Consider the following 26,324-nt stretch of genomic DNA (forward strand, 5'->3'; position numbering starts at 1 on the left):
TGATGTTTCTATCTCTCTCTCCCTCTCTGAAATCAATAAAAAAAAATATATATATATATATATATATATATATATTTTTTTTTAAGAATAGGAAGGGTTGTTTTCTCCTCCAATCCCCATTTCTGTAGAAAAACAGAAGTTCTGCCTCCCCGTCTGAGGAAACCTGGAGCACAGGGAGGGTGGGGAGGGTCCTTTAAGACTTAGTGCAAGTCTCATTTCCCCCACAGAGCTTTCCCAAGACCCCAATGCAGGACGACCTCTCTCTGCCCTGATCTCCAGCAGCACTTAATACAGAGCCTGGGGGGTTGTCATATTTATGCAGCTAAGCTCTGGAGAGCAGAGACCACGTTGGTTACTTCTGTGCTTCACTGGTAGTAAATGTAAGGCATGATGCTCCACATATAATGGGGTCCCCGTTAATATGACTGATTAATTGTGGGCGCCCAGTCAGTAAAGCAGAAGTAGCCAGGAGCAAGGTGCTCCTCCTCCATCCCATGGCTGGTCTGACTCGCTCGTCCAGAGAGTGAGGGGGTGCGCTAGACCAGCGGTCGCCAACCTTTCGACCTCACAGACCACCAGAGGTCCACGGACCACCGGTTGGCGACCGCTGCCCTGGAACATGCCTAGAGCCCCTGCCGGCTTGAAGTGCTAATGCTCTTTGTTAGGTTTTGTGTAAATCAGCTTATGAAAGACTGGGTGTGAGCTGTACCTAAAATGATAGCGGTACTTCTCTCTGAGCAGTGAGAACATGGGTGATTTTTATTTTCTTCACTGCACATTTCTAAATTTTCCACATTTAAAAATATGAAAAAAATTAGTCATTAATATTTGAGGGATGAGGAGATGGTCTAGTTTTGGGTGGTATGAGTCAGAATTATGTACTGGCTGTGTCGTCTCAGGTGGCAGTGATATCAACATACACCTAGCAGGGTGCCTTCTGCTTGTCTACCTCATGAGTTACTAGTTCTCATAATTACAGAGCCATCGCATTTTAGGGCCAGACGCTCAGTTCCCTTGATACTTACTCCTCTTCTCTGGGTCTCAGGCCCTTGGTCTTACCCAAGTGGCAAGTCCTTTTCTTTGGTCACCACAGCTGTTCTGAGACTGACCACCTCTCCTTTAGAGTGCCCGTCGTCATTCTCCTCTGCCGACAACCTGTGCCGGCAGCTGGAGGACCTCCAGCAGTTTCAGAAGAGAGAGCCGGAGAACGAGGAGGAGGTGGACGTCCTCAACCTCTCAGAGCCATTGCAGATAAACGTCAAAAAAGAACAGGAGGAGAAGCAGGAAGAAATGAAGTTCTACCTGCCACCAACACCAGGGGCTGAGTTTATTGGCGACATCACACAGAAGGTAGGCGCTGCGGCTTGTGGTGACGCTAGATCACAGACCAGATGCGAGATGCTCGGACATTCGCCTGATAAACTTGGGCTGTGTTTCCCTTGGGCAAGAAGTTAATTACACGTGAAAAGGGTGCTTGCTGAGCGTGGAATTAAAGCAAAGGCAGTAGATTTTGTTATTTTCCATCTCCTTTTTTCTCATTTGCCTCAGTAGAAACACCTTTCTCTCGTGAGGAGGCATATCATAATCTTTCCAAGTCAGACTTCAGAGGGTGAGCTTCCCCTTGCATTTCCATAGCCCCCGGTGCCCTGTCTGCGGTGCAGATGCACCTGATGGCACAGGAGAGCAGTTGTCCCCTTTGAGAGAGCTCAGCAGCTGTCCAGCATCTGCACCTACAGTTACTCAGGACCCACAGTGAAAGGCAGCGTGTGTTGTCACTTGCAGGAGGAAGTGAAAAACGCAGCCAGGCACTATTTCCAAGTATATCTACACCACCTTTTGCAAACAGCGCCTTAGTCTGAGTCCAGACTTTCCAGTGTTTTGATCCCACTATCGGGATTCATGGCAAATCCTGATCACGGTCTCCCATGAAGAGGATGTGGGGGTAAATGTGGGGCTATAATAGCATTTTAACCATCACTTAGAATCATGAGAAATAGGATATCTTTTCCAGCTGGACATCTCCTTGGGTATCAGAGAAATGCTTTGTTTACAGAGGCTGTTCTCATGTGCAGATAGGAGCTAATGCTTCCTTTGGCTCTTCCAGATTGGGATCACCCTGCAGCCCGTGGCGCTTCACAGGAACGTGTATGCGTCGGTGGTGGAGGACATGATTCTAAAGGTGGGTGCCTGCTGGCAGCAGAGGGCAGCCAGGTGGGGCAGGCTGGACGGGTGGCAAGCTGTTGAGGGTAAGGGACAAGGACAAACAGAACAGAGATGACAAGGTTTTCTTTCGTGTTTTGTTGTTGTAAATCCTCATGCGAGAATATTTTTCCATTGGTTTTTAGAGAGAGTGGAAGGGATGGGGAGAGACAGAAAAAGAAACATTGATGTGAGACACACATCGATTGGTTGCCTCCCATATGCACCCTGGCCTGGGGCTGGGGATCGAGTCTGCCACTGAGGTACAAGGGACATGCCGGTGACTGGAATCAAACCTGGGACCCTTCAATCTATAGGCCAACTGAGCCAAACCGGCGAGGCCCACAAGTTTTAAGGTTTCTCACCGTATTCAGGCCTAAAGTTTTCTCTTTTTTGTCTTCGGACTTTGAAGTGAAGTATGGTTCTTCTAAGTGTAAACGCATCTCCAATAAGAGTTGCTTTCCTGACGTCACTGTGATATTTTTAGTGTTACTTCAAGTGCTTTTTAAGGAGTTGGAGGTGAGAGTCGGTGCTCTCTCTGCTTCAGGAGGTGACAAAGGCAGTGCCTTGGGTTTCCTGCACAGATCACAACACAGCAGAGAAGTAGCCCCACTCTCCAGCCCAGCCCGGGTTCAGCTGTTCCTTTCCTGGTGTCCTTCCCGCAGCAGAGGGTGCCACGTAACCCTCCCCTTGTTTCCTTTAAAAACAACTCCTGATTGAGAATCACCCCATTCCACTTGGCGTCGTGGCTTCTGTCGTTGTGGCCTATTCTGTGTGGTCTGTTATTCCCACTTTTAACTTTTCCTTAGGACTTCTGACCCTTAGGCACAGTTTCCAAGGCGTAGGGTACGGGCTGGGGTCAGATCTAGCCCTTCTTGCCAGAGCAGGTGGCCGTTGCGAGAGTAACAGCGTGTTCTGTTGCAGGCTACAGAGCAGCTGGTGAGTGACATCCTGAGGCAGGCGCTGGCGGTCGGATACCAGGCAGCATCCCACCACAGGTACCGTTCTCCCTGCCGCCCATGGTGTCAGGCCTGCAGATACTTCCTGACAGTTCAGTTGCTCAGTAAGATGTTTTCTACTTAAGTCAGTCCAGGAGGAGATGGAGGTGTCCGTGCCTGGAACATTCTCAGAGGCAGACAGACTCCAGGTTCTAGTTGGTTATTTTGAGAAAACCTGTTTGTTGGTGGAAGCTCAGATTTGCCCAGAGTCTGCATCTGCCCAGTCACGGCTCTGTGGATACCGTTCAGTAGGGCTGTGCTATGCTCCAGGGTTGGACAATTACCAGCTCTTTGCAATTAAAGATAGTAACAATGTCCATTATACGTCAGACGTTGGGGCCAGGCATCCATATATTACCTGATTTTTTTTTTTTTCATTGCAAAGCCCATAGTCCCCTTTTGGAAATTGGGAAACCTGGCTTTGTAAGGTGATCTTCCCTGGCTTTACCAACACATCCACGATAAACCTAGAGGCAGACCCAGAGCTCCCTGGCTGCGAAGCCCACTCACAGGCTCCCCACTAGCTTGCTGCCGCTCTCATTATCATTGATTGGGACACTGAGTTTTGTTCTTTTCCTGGGCCCTGACAGAATGGTAGCCAGGCCCTTGTTCCACATCCTGGCATTCCTTTCAGAGGAAACAAATATTTTATCTCATTGTGATAAAGTTGTAAGAGTGGCTGCGGACAGACGTAAAGAGGCCTGTCAGAGGACGAGGTCAGCCTTCACAGGAATGTGGCATCGGCACAGAGGCGTCCTGGTGGTCCGCTTTCTGTCCACTTGAAGTCCAGGAGCGGGCTGAGTGCCTTCTGGGCCCCTTCCCGCCCCCCGGCCTGACTGTGGAGATGGGGGGACTGGTGCTTTTGATGGGAACATTTGACATCACACGTGGCCCGGCAGGACTCCAGCCACCATCTTCCCAGGAGACGGGCACTGAGGCCCAGAGCTGGGTACTTTGACTCAGCTCTCAGTCTGCGAAGACTGAGCCACAGATACCATTGTTCTGCACTGCACGTGGCGTCCTTTTTCTCCGTCCCCAGCATCTATTTCTTAATCATTCAACCAGCTTTCTGAAGTCCATCTCATACCTGTGGCTGGGAAGTCAGATTTGAGCCCTAAATAGGGCTGAATAAAGTGGGTAGGCCAAGTCTTCACCAAAGTTTTAAAAAAATTAATAGGAAAGAAGAGAGAGAATGCCCCCGGCCACTCCCCAAGTGGCCCTAAGCCCGTGGTCGGCAAACTGCGGCTTGCGAGCCACATGCGGCTCTTTGGCCCCTTGAGTGTGGCTCTTCCTAAGCCTTAGGAGGACCCTAATTAAGTTAATAACAATGTACCTACCTATATAGTTTAAGTTTAAAAAATTTGGCTCTCAAAAGAAATTTCAATCGTTGTACTGTTGGTATTTGGCTCTGTTGACTAATGAGTTTGCCGACCACTGGCCTAAGCCATGCCTTGTCACTTACCATTACCCCCACCAGGGCCTGTGCAGGAGATGGCCCTTTAGATAAACTAGTAGATACTTGAGAGAATTGCACCTAACCGCCTTTGTTTTTTGGACCAGGATTCCCAAAGAAATTACAGTGACTAACATTCACCAGGCCATTTGCAACATTCCTTTTCTGGACTTCCTCACAAACAAACACATGGGGATACTGAATGAAGATCAGTGAGTGGAATGAAGACACCCCTAGAAAAGCAGGATCTGTAGCTACAGCTGAAGCTTTGCACTGTGATGACTCTTCTGTTTGGGGAAGGAGGTGTATGTGCCTCAGAATATCATGGTTAACACACCGTTCCCTCCACCTAATTCAGTGAATCACCAGAGTGTTCAGTCCCAGGTCAGATCCCTTTAGGACACAGGTTTCCTGGTTCTGGGGTGAAGCTGTGGGTGCATGCTGTCAGCTTGCATCTGTCCACTCTGTAAAGCTCACTAGAGGGTCCAGAGCTGGGCCAGGCCTGTGTATCAAGTCCTTCTCCCCTTGGGGCGTCCTCAAGGGGGAACCTTGGGCCTGACTCTCCCTCCAGGAGGAGAACATGAGTCTGGCAGGCTAGAGATTTCGCCCATTCTGTGGGTGGGTTATAGGCAGCCCAACGGTTAACCAGGCAACACCTGAAGGACTAGGCTCGGCACTCAGCGAGTGGCCAAGGTGTGGAGAATTGGCACTCGGTCCACGTGCATCGGTGACAGGATGCGGTAATGCTGTGTGGAAAACAGACCCGAAGGTTGCAGCCCGAGCAGAAGTCCTACTTTATGGAGCACGGGAGCATCACTACGGCCAGTCTGAGAGAGGAGGGATGGCCAAGTCACAGGCAAGGAACAGATACATTCCAGCATTGGTCCGGAAAGGTTCGAGTATAACCAGGAGCTCTTAACATGTTCATAATAGACAGTGCCCACAAATGCCGGCTCCTGGCAGTCTCGCGCAGCTTCGTGTGTGTGCCAGGCAGCAAGCTGGCGCCACAGTTCTCGGGTCACCCAGGCTGCACCAGGCCAAACGGCCAGCGGGAGCAGCTCCTGCGACAGCCCTGCCAGGACTGTCTGTCCTATCGGTGGATTCCACTTCCCCTTCTCAGTCAAGTTTTTTTGCAAGAAGGAAAGTGTTTCAAAGAAACACTTGTGAGTGCCTTAAAGGTGGAGAAATGACTGCAGAAGTCGAAAGACAGGGGTACCTGCTCAGCAGTGAGAATAGACGATCCATGAGCAGGTGGGAGGGAGAAGTGAGGAGGAAGGCAGCCCTGTACCTGGATGACGTCCCGTTCCACTGAAGGTCCGCTACCCAGGCCTCCTAACAGTCTGTGGAAGTAATGAGTTTATTCCCAGTCAGGAAGCTGCCGAAGACTGTTTGAAACCTGTGAGTCAGAGTCAAAGGAACTGACCTAGGCAACATTACTCGTGTTTTCATGAGTCCTGCAGACATTTGTCAGGAAAAGAAGGTGGGGAGGTGACACCATGAGAAACCTACCCACTTTTATTCATCTGAGGATTGCAAATGCAGGGGGAGGTCTGTTCAGTAAGGCAAGGGTGCCCCTGGCTTAGTGGTAAAACAGGTAGTAAAGGCTCAGCTAGTCACACACGGATGGGGTGTGGGCAAGTGCGTGGGTTCATTCAGCAGTGGAATGTGACAGCCACAGGACAGAGTTTCATCCCAGTGAGAACAGACGGACTACAGGGACGAAAGCCTAAAGAAATTACCTTTTTGAAAAAGAAATATTAAATGATTTAACAGCCCCCATATGTCTGTATTTGTATCATAATGTGTAATATAATTGTGTAACAGAAATACCTACAATAAATCTTTTAGTATTTGTGATGGGTTTTCTGAATTTGAATCACTACACTTTGGTCAAGTTCTTATATTGTGTTAGAAAGAGCCAGGATGGGGCAAAGATATAGGTATTTGTGTTAAATTCTCCCTCTTCTTTCCAAAAAAGAACATGAGGCTATCTGTGCAAGGAGAGGATAACAGCTACGTGTCTGAAAAAATTTTGGAAGATCCATGTTGACACTGGACATACTGATTTCTGACAGCATGAGGCAAAGGGAAGCTGCTGAGCTCAGTTCAGAGCCTCCTTACAGCCACCGTGGAGAGGGACCGGCTCTGCCTGACACGTGTGGGCGTGGCTGGCAGGAGAGAACTGTCTGTACTGAGGTCTTGAAGAAGTTACTCCTGAGATAGTCCTGCATGGCCATCTGCTGTCATGGTGGCTAAAAACTACAGAAATGCAGAAACATTTCAGAATGACCACTCTGTGTCCACCCTTCCTTCACAGGGAGGGGCTTTGTGACATCCAAGTGCAGAACTTTCTTGGGACCAGACCTCACTGGTGCCGACCTTCAGGGAGCTAAGTGCCTGGAGGAAGGAGAACGGGCACTGCTGGGCCCCCTTCCTGCGTGTTCTCTCAGCCAGAGACCCGACACAGCGGCCCCGTGCTCAGGACCCTCTTGCTGGTGGAGGACGGCGTGGGCGGGCTGCAGGGCCCAGGCTTCCTCAGAAGCTGCTCTCGTAGTTTAGCCTAAAGTCCTGGTGTTACTAAATTCACAGGTGCGGAAGGATTAGTATTTGAGGCGGGTTTCTGAGTTCGAAGCACCACAGAGCGGGACTTGCTCTGAATGACCAGCTGAAAGGACCGCGGGGCTTCCCTCCATGGGGCCTCTGGGCCGCCTCCAGCTGGTGGAGGCGCTGCCGGCAGGGCTGACCTTGCTTATGGAATCAGGAATATTGAACTCTTCCTTTTGGCTGACGTTAGCTAACAGATTGAACTGTCTTTTATTTTTAAAAACTTTTCTCTTTACAGAATTAATACAAAAGTGCTTATTATATAGAAACTTTAGTAAATATGAGTAAAAAATTTAATTACCCGTAAATCCGCATCTTAAGGATATCTACCATTAGTATTCCAATGCATTTGTCACTGTATATTATATATGTGATTTGGGACCACATGGTTGAAACTGTTGTCTCAATTGCCTTTTTTTTAAAACTTTTTTTAAAGTATATTTTTATTGATTTCAGAGAGGGAGAGAAACATTAATGATGAGAATCGTTGATCACCCGCCTCTTGCATGCCCCCTACTGCGGACTGAGCCTGCAACCTGGGCATGTGCCCTGACTGGGAATTGAACCCTAACCTGGAGACACTCAACCACTGAGCCACACCAGCCGGGTCCGTGGCTTCTTAAGTCCACTCCAGTAACACCACGTTAGGCCTTACTAAGACCTACAGCCAGTGAGAGGAAGTTTCTTCGAACCCAGATGTCCTTTTAATTAATGAAGTCTGGTTAGGAAGGTTGTCAGGTGGGGTGTTTGAAAAGCCCTGTTCTGGTGCAATTCAAAAAGGTCTTTGGGCATGCAAGTATGCCAGCAAGAGGCAGGCTCGGGGAGGGAAGGCACCGCCAGGTGTGCCGTGTGAAGGGCAGGTCTGAGTGGGAGGGACTGTGTCAGCATCGGGGGAGATGGAGCAAAGCTGCACATGAGAACAGAGCTGGCTCCCTGAGAAAGGGGTAGGAAAGAATTAGTACAAAGCTGTACTCGGCTTACCGTCCTAAGCACCCTGCACATACACCCAGACTCCTAGCCAGGTCAGGGGGTTCGCCTCATTTTGCAGACGAGGAAACGGAAGCTTAGACTGCTCAGAGCTAGTGAATGGAGAAGTCAAGATCTGAGCCCAAAACTAGCTTCAAAGACAGTTGTTTACCTAAGCTCCTGGGAGGGGGCACGTGGGGGAGCTAAGTGGCAGGAGGTTGGTGGGTTTTGTGAGAGGCCACATGCAACACCGGTGTGGACTGCAGCCAAGCGAGGGTTCTCGGGCTCAGTGAGCCTCCAGGGTATCAGCTGCAGCTGGGAGACATTCAAGTGCTTGTTATCAAGAGGAGGATGAAGGAACTTGTAGGAGAAGGTGCTCGTTTATAATTAAAGAAATAAAAAATTGAAATAGTGTATTTTTGCGTTTTAGTAAAATCTGAAACTCTCTCAATCTGTTCATTTCCCACAGAATGCCCTGCAGCAGTCTCTTTTAGCAACATCTAGTGTGCAAACCAATGAAGTCTGAAATAATAGAACCCTTTGTGTCAGCATATGGTTTTGGTTTTGCCTTTAAAATGATTCTCGGGCCGAAACCGGTTTGGCTTAGTGGATAGAGCGTCGGCCTGCGGACTGAAAGGTCCCAGGTTCGATTCCGGTCAAGGGCATGTACCTGGGTTGCGGGCATATCCCCAGTAGGAGATGTGCAGGAGGCAGCTGATCGATGTTTCGCTCTCATCGATGTTTCTAACTCTTTATCTCTCTCCCTTCCTCTCTGTAAAAAATCAATAAAATATATTAAAAAATAAAATAAAATGATTCTCGGAGCATTTCCTTTGCTGGAATGAGGGGAAGGGCTATCCTACCAGAGGTAGCACCTCTGAGGGGTCACTCCCTTTGCAGCCTGAGCTAAAACACAGCCCCACCTCCACGCTGAAGGGCTTCTAAGACCCAAATGTCACGTCTTGTGGCTGAAATAAGTGCTCCAGACTAGAGTCCCCCTCGGGCTGCAGAGAGAAAAGTCCAAAGGGAATCCTTGGGCCTCCTTACCAAATTGACGTAGGCTGTGCCTCCAGTCTTAAAGATGGGACATAAACGCCTTCAAGGGTTTGAAGGGCTGCTGTGCCAAGAGGGGACCAGGCTTGTTCCCCACAGACGCACTGGCTGGAATTTTAAAGGAAAGAGAGTTTTCCAAAGACAAAATGAGCTGCCTCCTCAACAGGCAGTGAGCTCCCTGTCACTGTGGCAGGGCAGGCTTGAGAATAAAGGCTGGTGTAGATGACATTTAGGACTCTCAGGGAATGAAGCTAATACTGCAGTTTTCTTTTTTTATAAAAAAGCTCCCGGCCGGTGTGGTTCAGTGATTGAGCATCTAACTAGGAACCAGGAGGTCACAGTTCAATTCCCAGTCAGGGCACATGCCCAGTAGGAGGCATGCAGGAGGCAGCCGATCAATGATGCTCATCATTAATGTAACTCTCTCCCTCCCTCTCTCTGAAATCAATACAAATATATATCTTTAAAATAACATTAAATTAGAATTTTTTTAAAAAAGCTCCCAACCATGGCTGTGTAGCTCACTTGGTTAGAGCATCATCCCAATACGCCAAGGCTGTAGGTTCAATCCCTAGTCAGGGCACATACAAGAAATAGCCAGTGAATGCATGAATGGGGTAGAACAGCAAAGCGATATTCCTCCCTCTCTCTAAAATCAGTAAATAAAATTTGAAAATTACAAAAGAAAGAAGAGCTCTTAATTCTTAGCGTGGATGGTAGTTCCCTTCTAGTTATCAGTATGTTAAGGGAGAAGCTGGAATTAGTAAGAAAATGTGGGCTCAGACACCTTCCACAAGGTAAATGGCATTCATTCATTCAATACTTCAAGCATCCTGAGAAATTCTTTGTTAAAAATGTAAGGGTCACCCAAGCAGGTTTGGCTCAATGGACAGAGCGTCGGCCTGCGGACGAAATTTAACCTGCGGAGTCCCAGGTTCGATTCCGGCCAAGGGCACGTGCCTGGGTTGTGGGCTCAATCCTCAGTAGGGGGTGTGCAGGAGGAAGCCAATCAGTGTTCTCTCTCATCATTGATGTTTCTATCTCTCCCTCTCCCTTCCTCTCTGAAATCAATAAAAAACAAAAAAAGAAAACTAAAAACACCAGGGTCATCTTGGCCATAAAGAAACTATGTCTTTAAAATTGAAACCCTGTGATTGATGTGTTTTTTTGGCAACTTCTTGCTGGTAATTATGGATCACATGCAGGTGATAACCCAAGGTTTCTTCTACAGCTTGAAAATGTGGGACCATTTGTAGGAACAGCCAAGAAAGTTACCTTGGTTACCGCAGGCTGTACGTTACCATGCAGCCAGGAAAACAGCGGGCATGACTGGCTCTTTCAGGGACCTGCTGTCCACATGCCTCAGCGCCCCTGGGCCAGTTCAGTTCACAACAGAATTCATCCTCGGGTTCTTCCGGTTTAAAAATAAGGGCGGCCCAAATGGGCAATTGAAAGATCAGGAGACTTCACACACTTCCCGAGGATGGCTGAGGTCCAGAGTTGGGCTGAGTGGTGCCATGTCCTTCTGCGCCAGGCCTGCAGCCCGGTGGCAGCTGGGGGGAGTGCACCCCAGGGTGAGAAGGCAGGAGCCGTCCCCCTCTGACAGCAGGGGACTGTCGGTCCCAGATCTCACCCGTTCCCAGCCCGCTGGCTCTCTGCTCGGTGGGAGTCACACGTTGAGGATCCGGGGAGCCGGAGCCTGGAAGATGGCTGAGGCGTTAGGAGTGAACGTCTTCCTCACCTCAGGGACCTGAAACACGAGACGTGGCACAGATCAGTGGGCCTCTCCCTCCACTTCCCCTCCCTCGGCTCCGGAAACAGTTCCTCCTCTCGGGCCCCCCTTTGTCCTCTGCGAGTTGAAGCTGCTAACCTGAAGGGTCTTCGGGGGAACCTCCAGTGGGCAGGGTCGCTGCACAGTAGGTCAGGGCACATGACCTTCCATCCTGCTCCCTGAGCCGCCCCCGGGTGGAATCGGGAGCCGAACAGTCCCCACCTCCCATCTCCACGAGAACCTGTCACTGCTGCTTGGCGGTCAAAGGTAAGACTGGGGCTTCGGCGGGAAAGACACCTGCTCGCCAGAGAAGCCAGCACTGGGGACGCCACCTGGCCAGTGCAAAGGACCTTGGGCTTCTGTTTAGACACTGCTGCCCCAGCCATAATGCCATTTACACCCTGCAGGCCGACCTCTAGTCCCTAATCTGGGGGGAGACGGGGGATGGGGAAGGAGAAAGGCCTGTCCCACCGGCCCTGCAGCACCAGCTCAGGCTGACCTGGAATCCGGCCCCAGGGCCGCCGGCCCATCCCGAGCTGTGGGCTGTGATCACCGTGGTCGGTTTCGCCTTTGCGGATCTTGCCGGCTTGACTCCAGTCCAGGCCTGGAATTCCTGCCTGGGACAGAGACCAGGGTCACAACCTCACAGTCAGCCGCCTCCCCTGCTCCTGCTCCTGCAGGGCCACTGCCCTGGCCCGTGCTCGTGGAGAATCCCCGGCCACGCCCACTGCTGAAACGCTGCTTCGGCTCCGGCTCCGGGGCTCCTCCCTCACAAAAACTAGTTGTAGTTGCAAAGGATGTGTGCTGCCTGGGCACAGCCGCGTCCTGGAGGGAGCACACCTAGCTGTGCCCATCACTTCTGAGTCTCCACCTGCTCCGTGAAGTTGGCTCACCTGACCCCCAAGGAAGTAGCAGCAGAAAACGCCCACGTTGCAGATGAGCAGCTGGCTTGGCTGCGCAGAGAGTTAGGAAAGAACTGTTGGCACTTGCGTCTTATTCGTCCCAAACTGCAAACACCTGGTGTGTGCTGGGCCTAGGAGACAGCCAAGCCCCAGCCCTTCCCTCCAGTGCTCCCTGCATTGTCTCTGGGACGCCTCAGGGGCCCCAGCGGCCCAGAGCCAGGGAAGGTGCCCACTTGCAGCACAGGTCACTGAGGACCCCGTGCCCAGAGGAGGTGCCAGCCTGGAGAGTGCCCAGCACAGCAAAGTCCTCCGCCCCTGGTTGCGAGTGAGAAGGAAAATAAGGCTCAATGTTGCTTCTAGTTTTTAACCATTTGTCTTAACTCATGCAAAAGAGAATAATCATAGTGACCATCGCAAACCCTACAAGATGGTCTGGCTCTTTTGCAAGGCTCTGCACTCAAGCATGGGTGCAGGGAGGGGAGGTGGCATGCAGCAGGGAAAGCCAGCTCCCTGGAGGGAGGTGGCAAGAGACGGCTGCCACCGCCTCCCTCCATGTCCTTGGAGTAGCATTCTTTAGATGAAGACATAATTCCTCTGAGCAGAAAAGGCCTATTTTAATTACATCAACACTACTAGCCGGTGAGCTCAGGAAGGCAGAGCCCTGCTGTGTCCACAGGAGCACCTGGCCTATGGAGGCTGTATTTGGTGGAAAGTGTCCAGCTGGCTGGGCAGCACCACGTGTGGGCTGGATCCACTCCTGTTTCATCCCACCCACAGCCCTGGCCTGGTTTCAGGCCCTGCAGTCAACAAAACTGCCTTTTCTTGGCAGCGGTGCAGCTGGGCCGCGTGTGCAGGGAGCAGCCGGGTCTGTCCAGGGTCAGCACTCGGATGCCAGGAGGCGAGCGGGCCAGGGCCCTATTGGGTCAGTTTTGCCTCTGAAGCTGCAGGGTTCCCGAGACCGGCTGCCTGAGCCGTCTGCTGCTCTGTTTCTCCTGGGGGAGCAGGTCCTCCCCTGGGCAAGCCCGTCTGTCCCCAAACTGAGCTGGCCTAGGGCAGTGATGGCGAACCTTTAGAGCTCGGCGTGTCAGCATTTTGAAAAACCCTAACTTAACTCTGGTGCCGTGTCACATATAGAAATTTTTTGATATTTGCAACCATAGTAAAACAAAGACTTATATTTTTGATATTTATTTTATATATTTAAATGCCATTTAACAAAGAAAATTCAAACAAAAAAATGAGTTCTCGTGTCACCTCTGACACGTGTGTCATAGGTTCTCCATCACTGCCCTAGGGAATAGCTTGTGGGGTACACATTTGGTCTCTAAGGTGAGACACACTGTGCCACTGCCTGCTCCTTGGGCCTGTGCCAGCTGCTCGACAAGACGGAGCTGACTGCAGAGATTCCTGTGAGGCCTTGGGGAGAGAACTGGAGGAAGTCCTGAGCCTGGTGCCCAGTACGTGCTACACAGAGTGGCAGCTAGTGCCTGACGTGTCACTGGAGCGGGGAGGACCCAGCAGGACGTTCAGACCTGCCATCTGCTCACCACAGAGGAGGGACCGCTTCTAAAGCCCAGCCTCCAAACATCCACGAGGAGGAGCCAGTACCACACGAGGCAGCTGCTCCCTGCCCGTCACTTCTGACTCTTGGAAAGTGCTCCTTGCCCTGAGCCGAAGCTGCTCCCTGCCATCACCCCATCCTGCTGCTGGCCCCCAGAACATCAGCCGCGTGAAGGCGCTGCACACCCAGGACCGCTGTCCTCCCAGACCTCCTCCTGGCTCAGGGCCCCAGAGTGCAGCAGTCAGGACCCACCACCTCCTTCCCTGCCCCGACTCCCACACGCCGAGAACAGGAGTCCATGAACACAGACCACCCGCTAACAATCACTCCCCATCGAGCTCTTAAAACTGCAGGCCCGTGAAGGCGTTCTACATGTCTTGATAATGGTGGTGGTGCCCAGGCTTCTACCAGTCATCCACTTACAGTGGATGTATTTCACTGTATGGAAATTATACCTCAGTTTATTCGAGCCCCAGCCGGTTTGGCTCAGTAGACGGAGCATTGGCCTGCGGACGGACCAAAAGGTCCCGGGTTTGATTCCAGTCAAGGGCAGTACCTCGGTTGCTGGCTCCTCCCTGGCCTAGGCCCTGGTCAGGGCTCGTGCAGGAGGCAACCAATTAATAGGTTTCTCTCACATCGCTATTTCTTTCCCTCTCTCTTCCACTCTCTTTAAAAATAATAAATGAAAAAATATCCTCGGGTGAGGATTAAAGAAAAAAAAATACAGTTGATTCGAAAATAAAACTGAGGTGGAAAGTTTATACCTCTTTGCTCCTTTAATACCACAAGTAGGAATTTATACTAAAGAAATTATTACAGGAACAAAGATTTAGCTATAAGGACGCTTATAATGGAAGTGTTTTTTCCCCTCTAACATTTTTTAAAAATATATTTTATTGATTTTAGAGAGGAAGGGAGAGGGAAACATCAATGATGAGAGAGAATCATTGATTGGCTGCCTCCTGCATGCCCCCCACTGGGGATCGAGCCCACAACCCAGGCACATGCCCTTGGCCGGAATGGAACCTGGGACCCTTCAGTCCACAGGCTGATGCTCTATCCACTGAGCCAAACCAGCCAGGGCTTCCCTCTAAAATTTTATTTATTTTTGGTTACTCCTCACCCGAGGATATTTTTTCCATTGATTTTTTTACAGAGTGGGAGGGAGAGAGGAAGGTGGGGAGCGTCAGAAACATCCCTGTGAGAGACACATGGATTGGTTGCATCCCCCACCGCCCGACTGAGGTCGAGGATCAAATCTGCAACGGAGGTATGTGCCCTAGACCTGGAATCAAACCCTCGGTGTTTCGGTGCGCCGCCGGCCAACCGGTCAAGGCAAAATATTATTTGCTTTAAAAAGGTAACACCCGGGCGATTTTTCTTTTTAAAGCGACAGTGTGAGACAGAGTATAGTGCAAAGTCGGTCTCCTTCCTAGCTAGCATGATCCACCCTCTCTCTCCTTTCCCCCCCCCCCCCCCCCGCACAGGTTACCACCCCTCAGCGATCTCCTTGCTTGTATGTGTACATCAACACCCCTTTTGAAAACGGGGTAGCAGGCATGCTGTTTGCATCTTGCTGGTTTGACCTGGGCCTACTGAGGAGCTTCTGCTATCAGTACCTTCTCGGCTCCCAGTGGCCCATCCTTTGGCGGAGCTGCAACTATCCAGCCCCTCCGCGGGACAGCGGGTTGTTTCCACCTTCGGCTGTACAATGTTGCAACGGACCTTATATTCCTTAGCTCCACCCGCATAGGGCAATTCCTGGGAGCGAAGTAACTGCTCAAAGGGGCAGTGTTTTTAACAGCCCAGCTGCTTGGGCCTCACCCCCAATCCCCCAGAGCGCACGGGCCCGAGGGAGCTGAGGCAGTCCGCCTGCGCGCACCCCTCCTGAGGCCGGGCCCACCTGGTGGGAGTTAAAGGGAAGCAGATTTACCTCCAAGGCAGGCTTTCTGACGGCGCAGCCCGAGACGGCTGCGGGGCTGGAGGTGAGGTAGTGAGCTCTCCGTCGGCGGAGGTATTGGCTCATTCACTCTGAGGCGGGTCGGGGAGCAGCGAAGAGACCCCTGCCGCGCCCAGGGGCCAAAGGGAATGATCTTCGAGGCCGCCCACCGCTCTCGAAGTCGTGTGGGATGGGGGTTCCAGGCGCCCCCTCGCCCCCACCCACCCGTGTCCTCCTGGCTCCCGGCCTCGGTTTCCTGCGCCCACCGGGTCTGGACGCGATGCGCTCCCGGTCCCCAGCCCCATACCTGTACGACGAGGTCGCTGCTGCAGCCGCGTCCGCATCGCCGATGGGGAGCACGTAGATCCCCCGGCCAGGGGGTGCGGGAGAGGTGCCCCTCCGGCCGCCTGCCCCCGGCCTGCGCCCCTGCGTCGCATCTCTGGGCCTCGCGGGCGCGGGCCACGCGCAGAAGTCCCGTTGGTACTGAGTGAGCGGCACGTCCCGGCCGGGGTCCCGGGCGCCAGCGGGGGACGCGCCCGTGCGCGAGGCGGCGCCGCCCGGGCCCGGCTCCTCGCTCTCAACGTCCGAGTAGTTGTGCAGGGTCAGCGGCACCGCCACGTCCGAGCGGTCCAGCTGGTTCCAGCGCCGCGCCAGGCAGCAGAGGCGGCTGATGCAGGGCCACGCCATGCCGCCCGGCGACCGGCTCCCCGCGCTCGGGCAGCGCCGCCCCCGCCCGGCGTCCCCGCCCCTGCGGCCCTCCCCGCGCCGCCGCAGCGCCGCAGCTTGGCCGGGGGTGGCCGTAGGCGGGTGGGGAGGACCGGGGAGGTGCGGCTGGGACCCGGTGTGCACAGCTGGAGCGGAGCGAGCCAGGGAAGACCGCGCGACGGAAGGGCGCCGAAGCGGAGATCAGGGAGTGGATGAAACTGCCTGGAGGCATTGACAAAGGTCCAACTTTTAGAATGTTCCCTAATTTAGTCCAGGTTCCCTAAAGGTTACCGTATAAATCAGGCTTGGCTTTGTGGATCGCCCTCAGCCAGCACCCGGGGCAGCCGCCTCAGCGCGGGTTTGTCTTGGGGACCGCGTGGCCGTGGCAAGGCTGCCGTATTCGGGCCGGCTGCACCTCAGGGACTCGGAGTCACGCAGGGGAGGCGCAGCGATGAGAGGGACACAGGGAAAACTTGGGGCTATGCTTCCCAGAGAAAACGCATCAATCAGCTGTGAGGCACCAGCATTTGCTTTAACAATGCTCAATGTGTGACAACCAACCCACTTTTCACTGGGAATTGGCATTAGCCCTCAGCGGACCTTTCCCACGTTCTATTTTGAAAGCATGGTGGAAGGCTTTTAGTTTATAAAACTGCCACATCTTTGGCCACTATGCTACAAACATAGTGGAAGATGATCTAGTAACATGGACAGACAGCCACAACGTGTAGTCAGAAGCTAACCCTGTAATGATGACTGTAAATGATCATTATAATCACTATAAATTCCCTTCCCTCCTGGGCCTATATTCTTGTTTTATTGCAAAGCTAAATTTGGGTAATCCTCCAGGCTAATGGTCAGTCTACTGCATGCAAGCATCAGAAACAAGCCCCTGGCCACAATCAAAGGTTTCCTGAATATATTTTTAAATATATTTTTATTTATTTCAGAGAGGAAAGAGGAAGAGATAGAAACATCAATTTTGAGAGTGAATCATTGATTGGCTGCCTCATGCACATTGGACCGAGCCTGCAACCCAGGCATGTGCCCTGAGTGGGAATTGAACCCAGAACCCTTTGGTCCGCAGGCTGACACTCTACCCACTGAGCCAAACTGGCTAGGGCAAAGGTCTCCTGAATTTCTGACACCTGGCCTCAGTGCACACTGCAGAGCGATCACACCAATAACACTAATGAAACAGCACTGGTTACCCAGAGCTGCATGCCAAGCACTTGCTTGGATGGTATCCAAGGTGTTGCACCTCAGAGAGAAATGCAGTACAGCCCAGCCCTTACAGTAGGGTTCCTCTTCCAAACCACTGCCTGTCTTAGCTTGGAGTCACAGCCAAGGGACATAGGGCTCCCCTGGCCAGGCAATGGCGTAGGAGGCTCCAGGAGAGGAGCATACTGTGAACACCAGTGGAGCAGCTGCCTTTGTGTGACCTCCATGGACCAGGAATTAGCCACCTAGATTTGGTGACTGAAATAGTTAGTCCTGCCCAGCTGGTGTGGTCAGTAGTTGAGCATCAACCTATGAACCAGGAGGTCACAGTTTGATTCCCAGTCAAGGCACATGCCCAGGTTGCAGGCTCAATCCCCAATGGGGGGCTTGCATGAAGCAGCTGATGGATTCTCATCATTGATGTTTCTCTCTCTCTCTCCCTTTCCCTTCCTCTCTGAAATCAATAAAAATATTTTTTAAAAAACAAACTCCTCTGTAAATCTACTCAAGAAAAACTTAAATTCTCAAATTGCATTTCCTAGAAATAACTCTCAATCATGAGGGCAAGTTAATTCCACAAAAGTGAAGCTACTATGATGACCATTGTCTGGTATTTCAGTAAAATGCTTAAATTCAAAGAATGCATCTTTTCAAATGTAAGATGCAATTAGGCTCAGGCTCTAGTCTGAATTTATCCAAGACACTTCCTTTAAGTCTCATTAAGTTTCAATGTTAACCAAGAAAGCAAAAGCCTAAAAATAGCTTTTTGTGTATGCCACTAACTGCCAGGAAACATTAACTCTTGGGAAACTTTATAAAATAATGCAGCTATTGTTTCAGACCGTGTCAGAGAGAAGATACTCTTAACTTTTACCTATTAGTCAACCCAGGAAAGGGGCAGGTAGGTAAGGGTAAATGCTGAGCAGAGATGTGAGAAGGCCAATGTGCAAAAACCTGGGAGCCCTTCTAGATTCCCCTCCAAGTTTCCATCAGGTCTTCCCCTGAGCACCCTGCTGGGTTCACAGCTCAACCTACATCAGATATAACAGGATCCCGGGGCAACACTACTGCTCTTCAGAAGAGACACACACCCTCTGTTTACAAACTAGAGTATAAACCTTTATGTCACAACATCGTCAGAGTTCACTTTCCAGTGAGACATGTACTGAGGACACAGTTTAGAATTCTGGGAAAGCAGAAGCCGGTGTCTTCCAGGCAGGAGCAGAGACGTGGTCACGCCAGGGCCGATGCGTTCCTGGGGCTTCCCGGCAGCAAGGACCAGATGCACCAGGGTCGTCCAACTCGTTTTACTTGGAGCCACCTCCTTTTTTGGGGCCATTAGTCCTCATTTCATGCCAAATTTTCACTAGAGGCTCCCTGTTCTTCCAAATGAGTTCATGACCATAAGTAATATACCATCTGGGAAAAAGAAAAACAAAGCAGGCCCACATTCAAACAGTATGACATACACATGCTAAGCACCATGATGACATTTACAAAATTAATGCCGCCGTCATTTACTATCTAGCTTATTAAAGTAGCTGATTAATTTATGTGATATATAGCCATGATTTACCTTTAATATTTGGAGTACGTAAAGGGTCGAAGTAGGGTGGGACCACATGGGACTGAACTGAGAAGTGTAAGTACTTCACACACACTACTCTGGATTCACCACAGCCCTGCAAGTTAAGTATCACGTCTCCTGTTACAGTCACGAGGAGGCCAAGTCTGAGAGAGGGTAATCTGCCCAAGGTGCTAACAGCTTCTAAGTGGCCCATCAAGGACTCACCACCAGGTCAGACCAATTCTAATCCTGGTAAGAAAATTGAGAAATAGAGCTGACTTACTAGTGATGGCTAGTTTAAATGTTTCGCCATTTTCCACCTGGCTAAGCAAAGGGTCGTTTGCTGATCCAAATTCTACCCATCTTTTAAAGTACAGTTCTAATCCCCATTCTCCTGTTAAAAAACTGCCTAAAAGCAGCCTGAGCTAAGGAAGATGAAACACTGACAGGTTTAGTGACTTCACTAGCTCAGGTTGCACAACTAGGAATCACCAGAACAGAGACCAGAACCCAAACCTGACTCTGAAACCTGTGCTCTAACCACTGCCCACCGAGGAGCACAGAGTGAGGGACCAATGAGAAGGGCCTGCTTTTGAGAAGCTGACAGGTCCAGGTACTGCAAGACCAGGTGCTCAACCTCAGGGCAGCGCAAGTTGCAAGTGTGACTCGGGCATCTACCTCTCCTGGGCTGGGGGAGGCTGGGAGGGTTCCTGGAGGAGGTGGGATTGATTTGAAATGGCTGTTAATGACATTGTTTATTACTGAAACCTTTATTTTGTCCTGGTTTCCCCAGATTTCTTGTCCCCTGAGGGAAAGACCAGATTTTGTTGATTTTTGCATCTCCCAGACACCTGACTGGAAAAAATGCACTATTTGCTTTACATGTGTATCAGAATAGCAGTTTAAGGTTTTAACATTTTAAATGTTCTGAGTATTTATTTTTATTATAAGTGGTTGACTTTGTACCTAAATTTTAATATTCAATAAAAATAATTAAAATCTGATCATAAAGTCACCATTACCATTTTAAAAAATTAAGAAAACCAGTAAACTCACAGAAAGAAATTTATAAAAACATGCAGCCCTGGGCCAGTGTGGCTCAGTTGGTAAGGTGTCACCCGGTATATACTGAGAAGCTGCCATGCCCTGCTTGTGGGCTCAATCCCCGGTAGGGGGCATGCAGGAGGCAGCCAATTGATTTTTTGCTCTCACATCAGTATTTCTCTCTCTCCCTCTCCCACTAAAAAAATCAATTAAAAATATTTTAAAAGCATGCAAATTAATAGTCATGTAACAAGATTTTGGGTTTAGAGTCAAATTCTGTGGTAAACTTAGAATAAGAAAAAAAGTATCACTTTAAGATTCAAATGCAATTGTAAAACTCTTGCAAGAAATGACTCATTTGTCAGAAACTCTCCATTAATACCGTGTTCTTCCCAAACATTTTTAACCTCCTTATTTCAAGCAGTCAAATATGTTAATCCTACCAGTACACCTTTCTGATTATAATGTAAGTTCAAATGTAAATTGGTTATTTCGCTAAATTTAAATTAGGAAAACACTACAGAACAACCAATTTCTGGGTGTATTTTTTTTTTACAGCCTCAGTCTGGTGTGCAATCTGAAACTCTAGCTCTGCAATGACTTTGTGACCTTGAATGAGTGCCCTTCTTTAAGGTAAAAAGGATACCTCACAGGATTTTCAGAGTATTACACACATCAGTCCGTAGCTTAGGCAACCGCACATATTCACTCTGTCAGCTATTATTATTGCAGCAGCACAAGGTGAAGACCATAAAATTTGGGGAGGGACATAAAGTCAAGGAAATGTGCAGGAGGATGCTAATGGAACCTTTACTATTAGCAAGGACTTCTATATCTGAAGATGTTCTGGATATGATGAGACAGAGTAAATACAAGAAGTTGAAATTAGAAACAGCAAAGAAAATGAATTCCTCTGCCTTTCAGATCCTGGACTTAAAATGTATTTGATCCAATTATTTTCAGAATGGAAAAAAGTCACCTAATTATAGTTCAGAAGAATAAAACCTGCTGGGGATAAGATCCTTTAAGTACACATGGAAGGTACAGATAAATTTAGAGTTCATAAAACAGAACGCTTTTTCATAAGTCTTCGTTTCTCATGCTGTAATATCAGGTCAGTGTCTACTATTTATAATGTGCTGATGTTAAAGCTAGAACTCACATATGCTATTCTTTAATCATCACTAAAAATTAAAAATGGCATTTAATTCTACCGCCTACTGGGCAAAACTGCTCCACTGAGAATAGATTCTTCTTTTCTAAAAAAAATTTAAAAACTTCAGTTTTCCCATTGTCATGAAACAAAGTAAAAACCAAGTAACAGCAAAAGGCAACATTTATACAAGAAAAGATAGGCCATCAGGGGATCCAGCACATCAGACGGACGGTAACTCTGCTAAGGGGACTCTCCTGGTCAGAGGGCTCCAGGAGTCCTGGGGAAGTTCTGTGACAAAGACGCCATATACAGAACGTCCACTGTCTGAAGCACACGTGAAGGACCTTGTGACCACAATGCAATGATACTCACATATGACAGGGCGGGAAGGGCTCTGGAACTGAGTTCTGCTGGGCTACTTAAGAGCAGTTTGACATTTCTAATTTAAGGGCAAGAATTCAGTCAATATAAAATACCACCACTGCCCTGACTGGTTTGGCTCAGTGGATAGAGCATCGGCCTGCAGACTGAAGCGTCCCAGGTCTGATTCCGGTCAAGGGCATGTACCTTGGTTGCGGGCACATCCCCAGTAGGAGTTGTGCAGGAGGCAGCTGATCGATGTTTCTCTCTCATCGATGTTTCTATCTCTCTCTCCCTTCCTCTCTCTTAAAAAAAAGGACACCTCTTAAAAAAAAATACCACCACTGTCCCCACACCTCACTTCATGAAAATACTGCTCCAAGTGATGGTCCATATCTTCCTGTAGCAACTGAGCTCATTCATAGAGGTAATGATAGTGTAACGTGAGGCAATAGCTCAGTGCCTGCCATGTAACAGATGCTTAGAAGTGGTCACCACTGGCCTGTTACACAGTGTGCACGCACGCACATGCTCACTGCAGGCAAAGCACAGCTCTGCCCACTAGGTGTCTGCCTAGCACCTGTGCGATGGAGGTCAGGGTGGGGTCTGGGCAGGGGAGAGGAGGTCTGAGAGTGGGGAAAGGAGATGATAGCCCAGACTGGGGGCTGGGGAACAGTCTCAAAAAGAGGCTCGGAATCATGACAGGTGAGGAGTGGGGGTGGCCTGAGGTTAAGGGTAGGGTAAAGGCACAGCCGGTCTCTCTCTACAAGTGACTGAGGCAGGGGCAGGGCTGATATTCTCATGTCCCACTCACATGTGAAACTGGGCAAGGCCAAAGCAAACCATGTTGAGGATTCCTCGCCCTCCCAACCCCACCTGCCCCCGCCTTACTCTGTCTTCTTTAAGAGGAAAATGACCTGAAAAAGTCATGTAGCAATCAATTACACTCAAAACTTACATTCCAAAGAGAGCTCCCCCAAGATGTGCTGCATGATCAAAAAATTTCCATCCCAGGATCATTCCAGCTGTATCCATGGCAATAATGGCTTTTAGGGCCTGCAAGCCAGCAAAAAAAGAACATAACTGGTACAACTTTGCTTCCTTCAGCACTGACATTTCTAATTTAAGGGCAAGAATTCAGTCAGTATAAAAACACCACCACCATCCCCACACCTCACTTCATGAAAATACTCACAGTCCCTGCGGTGAACGTGAACATCGGGAGAAAGATAATGGCGAGCCTCCCCTCTGGGATCTTAGTGCAGACAGCCGCCAGGACCGTCATGATGGCGCCCGACTGCAAATGGACACACTGGTGAAACGCTCAGCAGGCAATTGCTTAGTGACCTCAACATCTAAAGCAGAAGTACTTTCCAGAAAGCTAACAAGCCACAAGTTTCTAGGTGAGCACAAAGCTTAAAAGTTTCAGTTACTGCCCTGACCGGGTGGCTTAGTAGGTTGCAATATTGTCCCATATACCAAAAGGTTGTAGGTTCAAGCAGGGTCAGGGTGAGTGGGAGGCAACTAACTGATGTTTCTCTCTCACACTGATGTTTCCGTTCTCTCTCTCTTTCTCCATCTCTCTTTCTTTTCCCCCCTCCCTCCCACCTCCCCCCACCCAACCCCCACCCCGCTAAAAAAAAATCAATAAAATAGCCCTAGCCGGTTTGGCTCCGTGGATGGAGCATTGGCCTACGGACTGAAGGGTTCCAGGTTCAATTCCAGTCAAGGGCACATGCCTGGGTTGCATGCAGGAGGCAGCCAATCAGTGATTCTCTCATCACTGATGTTTCTATCTCTCTCTCCCTCTCCCTTCCTCTCTGAAATCAATAAAAATATTTTTTTTAAATATTTTTATTGATTTTTTACAGAGAGGAAGGGAGAGAGACAGAGAGTCAGAAACATCGATGAGAGAGAAACATCGATCAGCCGCCCCCTGCACATCCCCCACTGGGGATGTGCCCGCAACCCAGGTACATGCCCTTGACCGGAATCGAACCTGGGACCTTTCAGTCCACAGGCCGACGCTCTATCCACTGAGCCAAACCGGTTTCGGCTAAAAATATTTTTTTAAAAAAAAATAAAACATATCCTCGGGTGAAGATTAAAAAAAAGCATTCAGTTACTACTGTACAAAATATTGGGCAAAGGGGTTAAAAAACGGGCAAAGGCCGAAACCGGTTTGGCTCAGTGGATAGAGCGTCGGCCTGCGGACTGAAGGGTCCCGGGTTCGATTCCGGTCAAGGGCATGTACCTGGGTTGCGGGCATATCCCCAGTAGGGGGTGTGCAGGAGGCAGCTGATCGATGTTTCTCTCTCATCGATGTTTCTGGCTCTCTATCTCTCTCCCTTCCTCTCTGTAAAAAATCAATAAAATATATTAAAAAAAAAAAAAAAAAAAAACGGGCAAAGAATCTGAACAGACATTTTCCCAGACATATAAATACCAACAGGTATACGAAAGGTGCTCAACATCACAAATCATCAAAACCAAAATCAGGCATCACCTCACATCTGTTAGAATGCCGTTCATAGAAAGCACACGAAATAACAGGTGTTGGCAAGAATGTGGAGAAAAGGGAACCCTGTGCACTGCTGATGGGAATGTAAACTGGTGCAGCCAATTTACTTCACTGAGCGTAATACTCTCTAGGCCTGTGGTTCTCAACCTTCCTAATGCTGCGACCCTTTAATACAGTTCCTCATGTTGTGGTGACCCCCAACCATACAATTATTTTCGTTGCTACTTCATAACTGTAATTTTGCTACTGTTATGAATCGTTATGTAAATATCTGATATGCAGGATGTATTTTCATTGTTACAAATTGAACATAATTAAAACATAGTGATTAATCACAAAGACAATATGTAATTATATATGTGTTTTCCGATGGTCTTAGGCGACCCCTGTGAAAGGGTCATTCAACCCCCAAAGGGGTCGCGACCCACAGGTTGAGAACCGCTGCTCTAGGTCCATCCATGTTGCTATAAATGGAAAGATTTCATTGTTTCTAATGGTTAATACTACATTGTGTGTGTGTGTATGCTACATCTTTATTCATTCATCTCTTGATGGCCACCTAGGTTGATTTCCTGTCTTGTTGACTACTCTTGATATGTACTCTATTCCAATAAGCATATATAAATGACCAATAGTTAAAATTTATAGCCTCAAATTTATAAGGCTTTAGAAATGTATAAATTCTAAATTAGATATAGATTAGTTAACAGTTAATAGAAATAACTGTTTCAATGCTAATTTCCTGGCTTTGATAACTGTGTGGTCCTTCTGTGGTTAACAGTAGGGTGAAGGGCATACAGGAACTCTCTATACTAATTTTGCCACTTTTTGTAACTCTAAAATTATTTCAAAATAAAATTAAAAGTTTTTTAATTTTATCTGTAAAATTAAAATATTTTAAGTTAGAAATACTTACTGCTCCAAGTGATGGTCCATATCTTCCTGTAGCAACTTTACACACATAACTGACAAAATTGGAAATAACACCTGAGAAATAAGCACATTTCAGTCATTTTAGTGAGGTATCACAATGGTTCCCATTTCTGATCTCCACCCACAGAGACAAACAGTGCAGGGACCCAGCTGGGTCATAGGAGGTGCAGGATGTCTCACTCCAGGTATTTTACAGGGAAAGAAAAGCCAGACCGACAGCACAACTTTCTGAGTAACAGTCATTTACGTGACCTCTCAGTTACCTTTCTCCTCATCTATATCGTGAAGAAAAGAGACTAGTTCCAAACTCACCAACTGTCTGGGAATCCTCTGGGCTGCATTCCAAACACTAAATCAGAACCCTGCAGTGGGACTGGGAGTCCTTATTTACCTAGCTCACCCACTGATTCTGCTGCAGACTCAGATAGATGGTCCTTTACAGATGCCTTTGCCTCCAACATCACCTGAGCTGAGTGTGGCTCATTTATAAAAACAACTTCCTACAGAGCAGGTATTAATGGCACTTAAAAGACTCTTTGACCTACAATACAACTAATGCTTGGGGGAAAACCACACCCTTATCTTACCCAGAGAAACCACTCAGCTTCTAGTTCTGAGGGACTAGATGAACACGAGTATTTGATAACACTAATTAAGTACTCATTCTGGGCCTTGTGGTAGATGCTTCTATTTAATCTTTCTACATATCATTATCCTCAGAGAGGTATATAGTCTTTTCTGTAACATCACACAGCTGGTGGCAGAAAAAGTATCTAAACCTAGGTCTTCCATCTCTAAGCTCACTCCAGAATAACTACCAGATATCCTGCTTTAAATGGAGGGATTTAAAAGATGAATTTTATACTTTATGGCTTTAATTAAGTACATTTTACAAAGAGAGATAAACAAAATTTAACGAATCAATTCAAGTTAGCAACATCAGGAACCTGGAATCCTGCACTACCACTTCCTGGCTGAAATAAGGAAATGATGCTACCTCCTGGACCACAACCAAAGTGGGTCGGTCCCTGCTAACACGTACGCTTGCAAGAATAAACTCATTCCTGACAATCTTACAGGAGAGCCCTGGAAAAACATTCTGGAAGCTGAACACACTGTGGGAAATGCACTTAAGGTTACTGAATAAAGATTCAGATGACTCCGACAGCCGGGAAGTCTAGGAACTATTTATCTGTAAAATAAAGAGACCAAGCCAGCCGGAGTAGCTCAGTGGTTGAGCATCAACCTATGAACCAGGAGGTCCCAGTCAGGGCACATGCTTGGGTTGTGGGCTCGATCCCCAGTGTGGGGCATGCAGGAGGCAGCCAATCAATGATTCTCTCTCATCATTGATGTTTCTCTCTCTCTTTT

At 48.9% G+C, this 26,324-nt stretch overlaps 3 protein-coding genes across 12 annotated transcripts in view; 1 reads left to right on the top strand and 2 right to left on the bottom strand.

Moving 5' to 3' along the window:
* Positions 1-6,507, top strand: part of YEATS2 (YEATS domain containing 2) — a 103,625-nt gene extending 97,118 nt beyond the window's left edge. For 7 of the 10 annotated variants that reach the window (XM_059687177.1, XM_059687176.1, XM_059687175.1 and 4 more), the window contains 4 exons: positions 1,046-1,350; positions 2,105-2,179; positions 3,124-3,197; positions 4,758-6,507. In XM_059687177.1, the coding sequence (XP_059543160.1) occupies positions 1,046-1,350; positions 2,105-2,179; positions 3,124-3,197; positions 4,758-4,866 (563 nt within the window). In that variant the 3' untranslated portion in view covers positions 4,867-6,507. The remainder of the gene's footprint in view (positions 1-1,045; positions 1,351-2,104; positions 2,180-3,123; positions 3,198-4,757) is intronic. The other 3 variants (XM_059687172.1, XM_059687173.1, XM_059687174.1) reach the window with 1 other exon arrangement.
* Positions 6,508-9,031: 2,524 nt separating this feature from the next.
* MAP6D1 (MAP6 domain containing 1) lies at positions 9,032-18,315 on the bottom strand. Its single transcript, XM_059687178.1, has 3 exons — positions 15,754-18,315; positions 11,544-11,661; positions 9,032-11,023 (listed from the first exon to the last, which is right to left on the bottom strand). The coding sequence occupies exons 1-3, from the start codon at positions 16,131-16,133 to the stop codon at positions 10,943-10,945; spliced, it is 579 nt and encodes a 192-aa protein (XP_059543161.1). The 5' UTR covers positions 16,134-18,315; the 3' UTR covers positions 9,032-10,942.
* Positions 18,316-18,469: 154 nt separating this feature from the next.
* PARL (presenilin associated rhomboid like) overlaps positions 18,470-26,324 on the bottom strand; it is a 27,064-nt gene continuing 19,209 nt past the window's right edge. Inside the window, 4 exon segments of the mRNA XM_059687180.1 lie at positions 18,470-18,791; positions 22,458-22,555; positions 22,695-22,796; positions 24,937-25,034. Of these exon segments, the coding sequence (XP_059543163.1) occupies positions 18,680-18,791; positions 22,458-22,555; positions 22,695-22,796; positions 24,937-25,034 (410 nt within the window). The 3' untranslated portion in view covers positions 18,470-18,679.

The sequence above is a fragment of the Myotis daubentonii genome, chromosome 3 (assembly GCF_963259705.1).
Source record: "Myotis daubentonii chromosome 3, mMyoDau2.1, whole genome shotgun sequence".
NCBI lineage: Eukaryota > Metazoa > Chordata > Mammalia > Chiroptera > Vespertilionidae > Myotis > Myotis daubentonii.

What these genes read in the sequence shown, in the direction of transcription:
- MAP6D1 (XM_059687178.1), bottom strand. Translation starts at nt 16,133, where the DNA reads ATGGCGTGGCCCTGCATCAGCCGCCTCTGCTGCCTGGCGCGGCGCTGG. An exon ending in GCAGCGACCTCGTCGTACAG is followed by an intron (nt 11,662 to 15,753) that starts GTATGGGGCTGG and finishes TCTCTGTCCCAG; the next exon opens with GCAGGAATTCCAGGCCTGGA. An exon ending in GCCCTGGGGCCGGATTCCAG is followed by an intron (nt 11,024 to 11,543) that starts GTCAGCCTGAGC and finishes CTCGTGTTTCAG; the next exon opens with GTCCCTGAGGTGAGGAAGAC.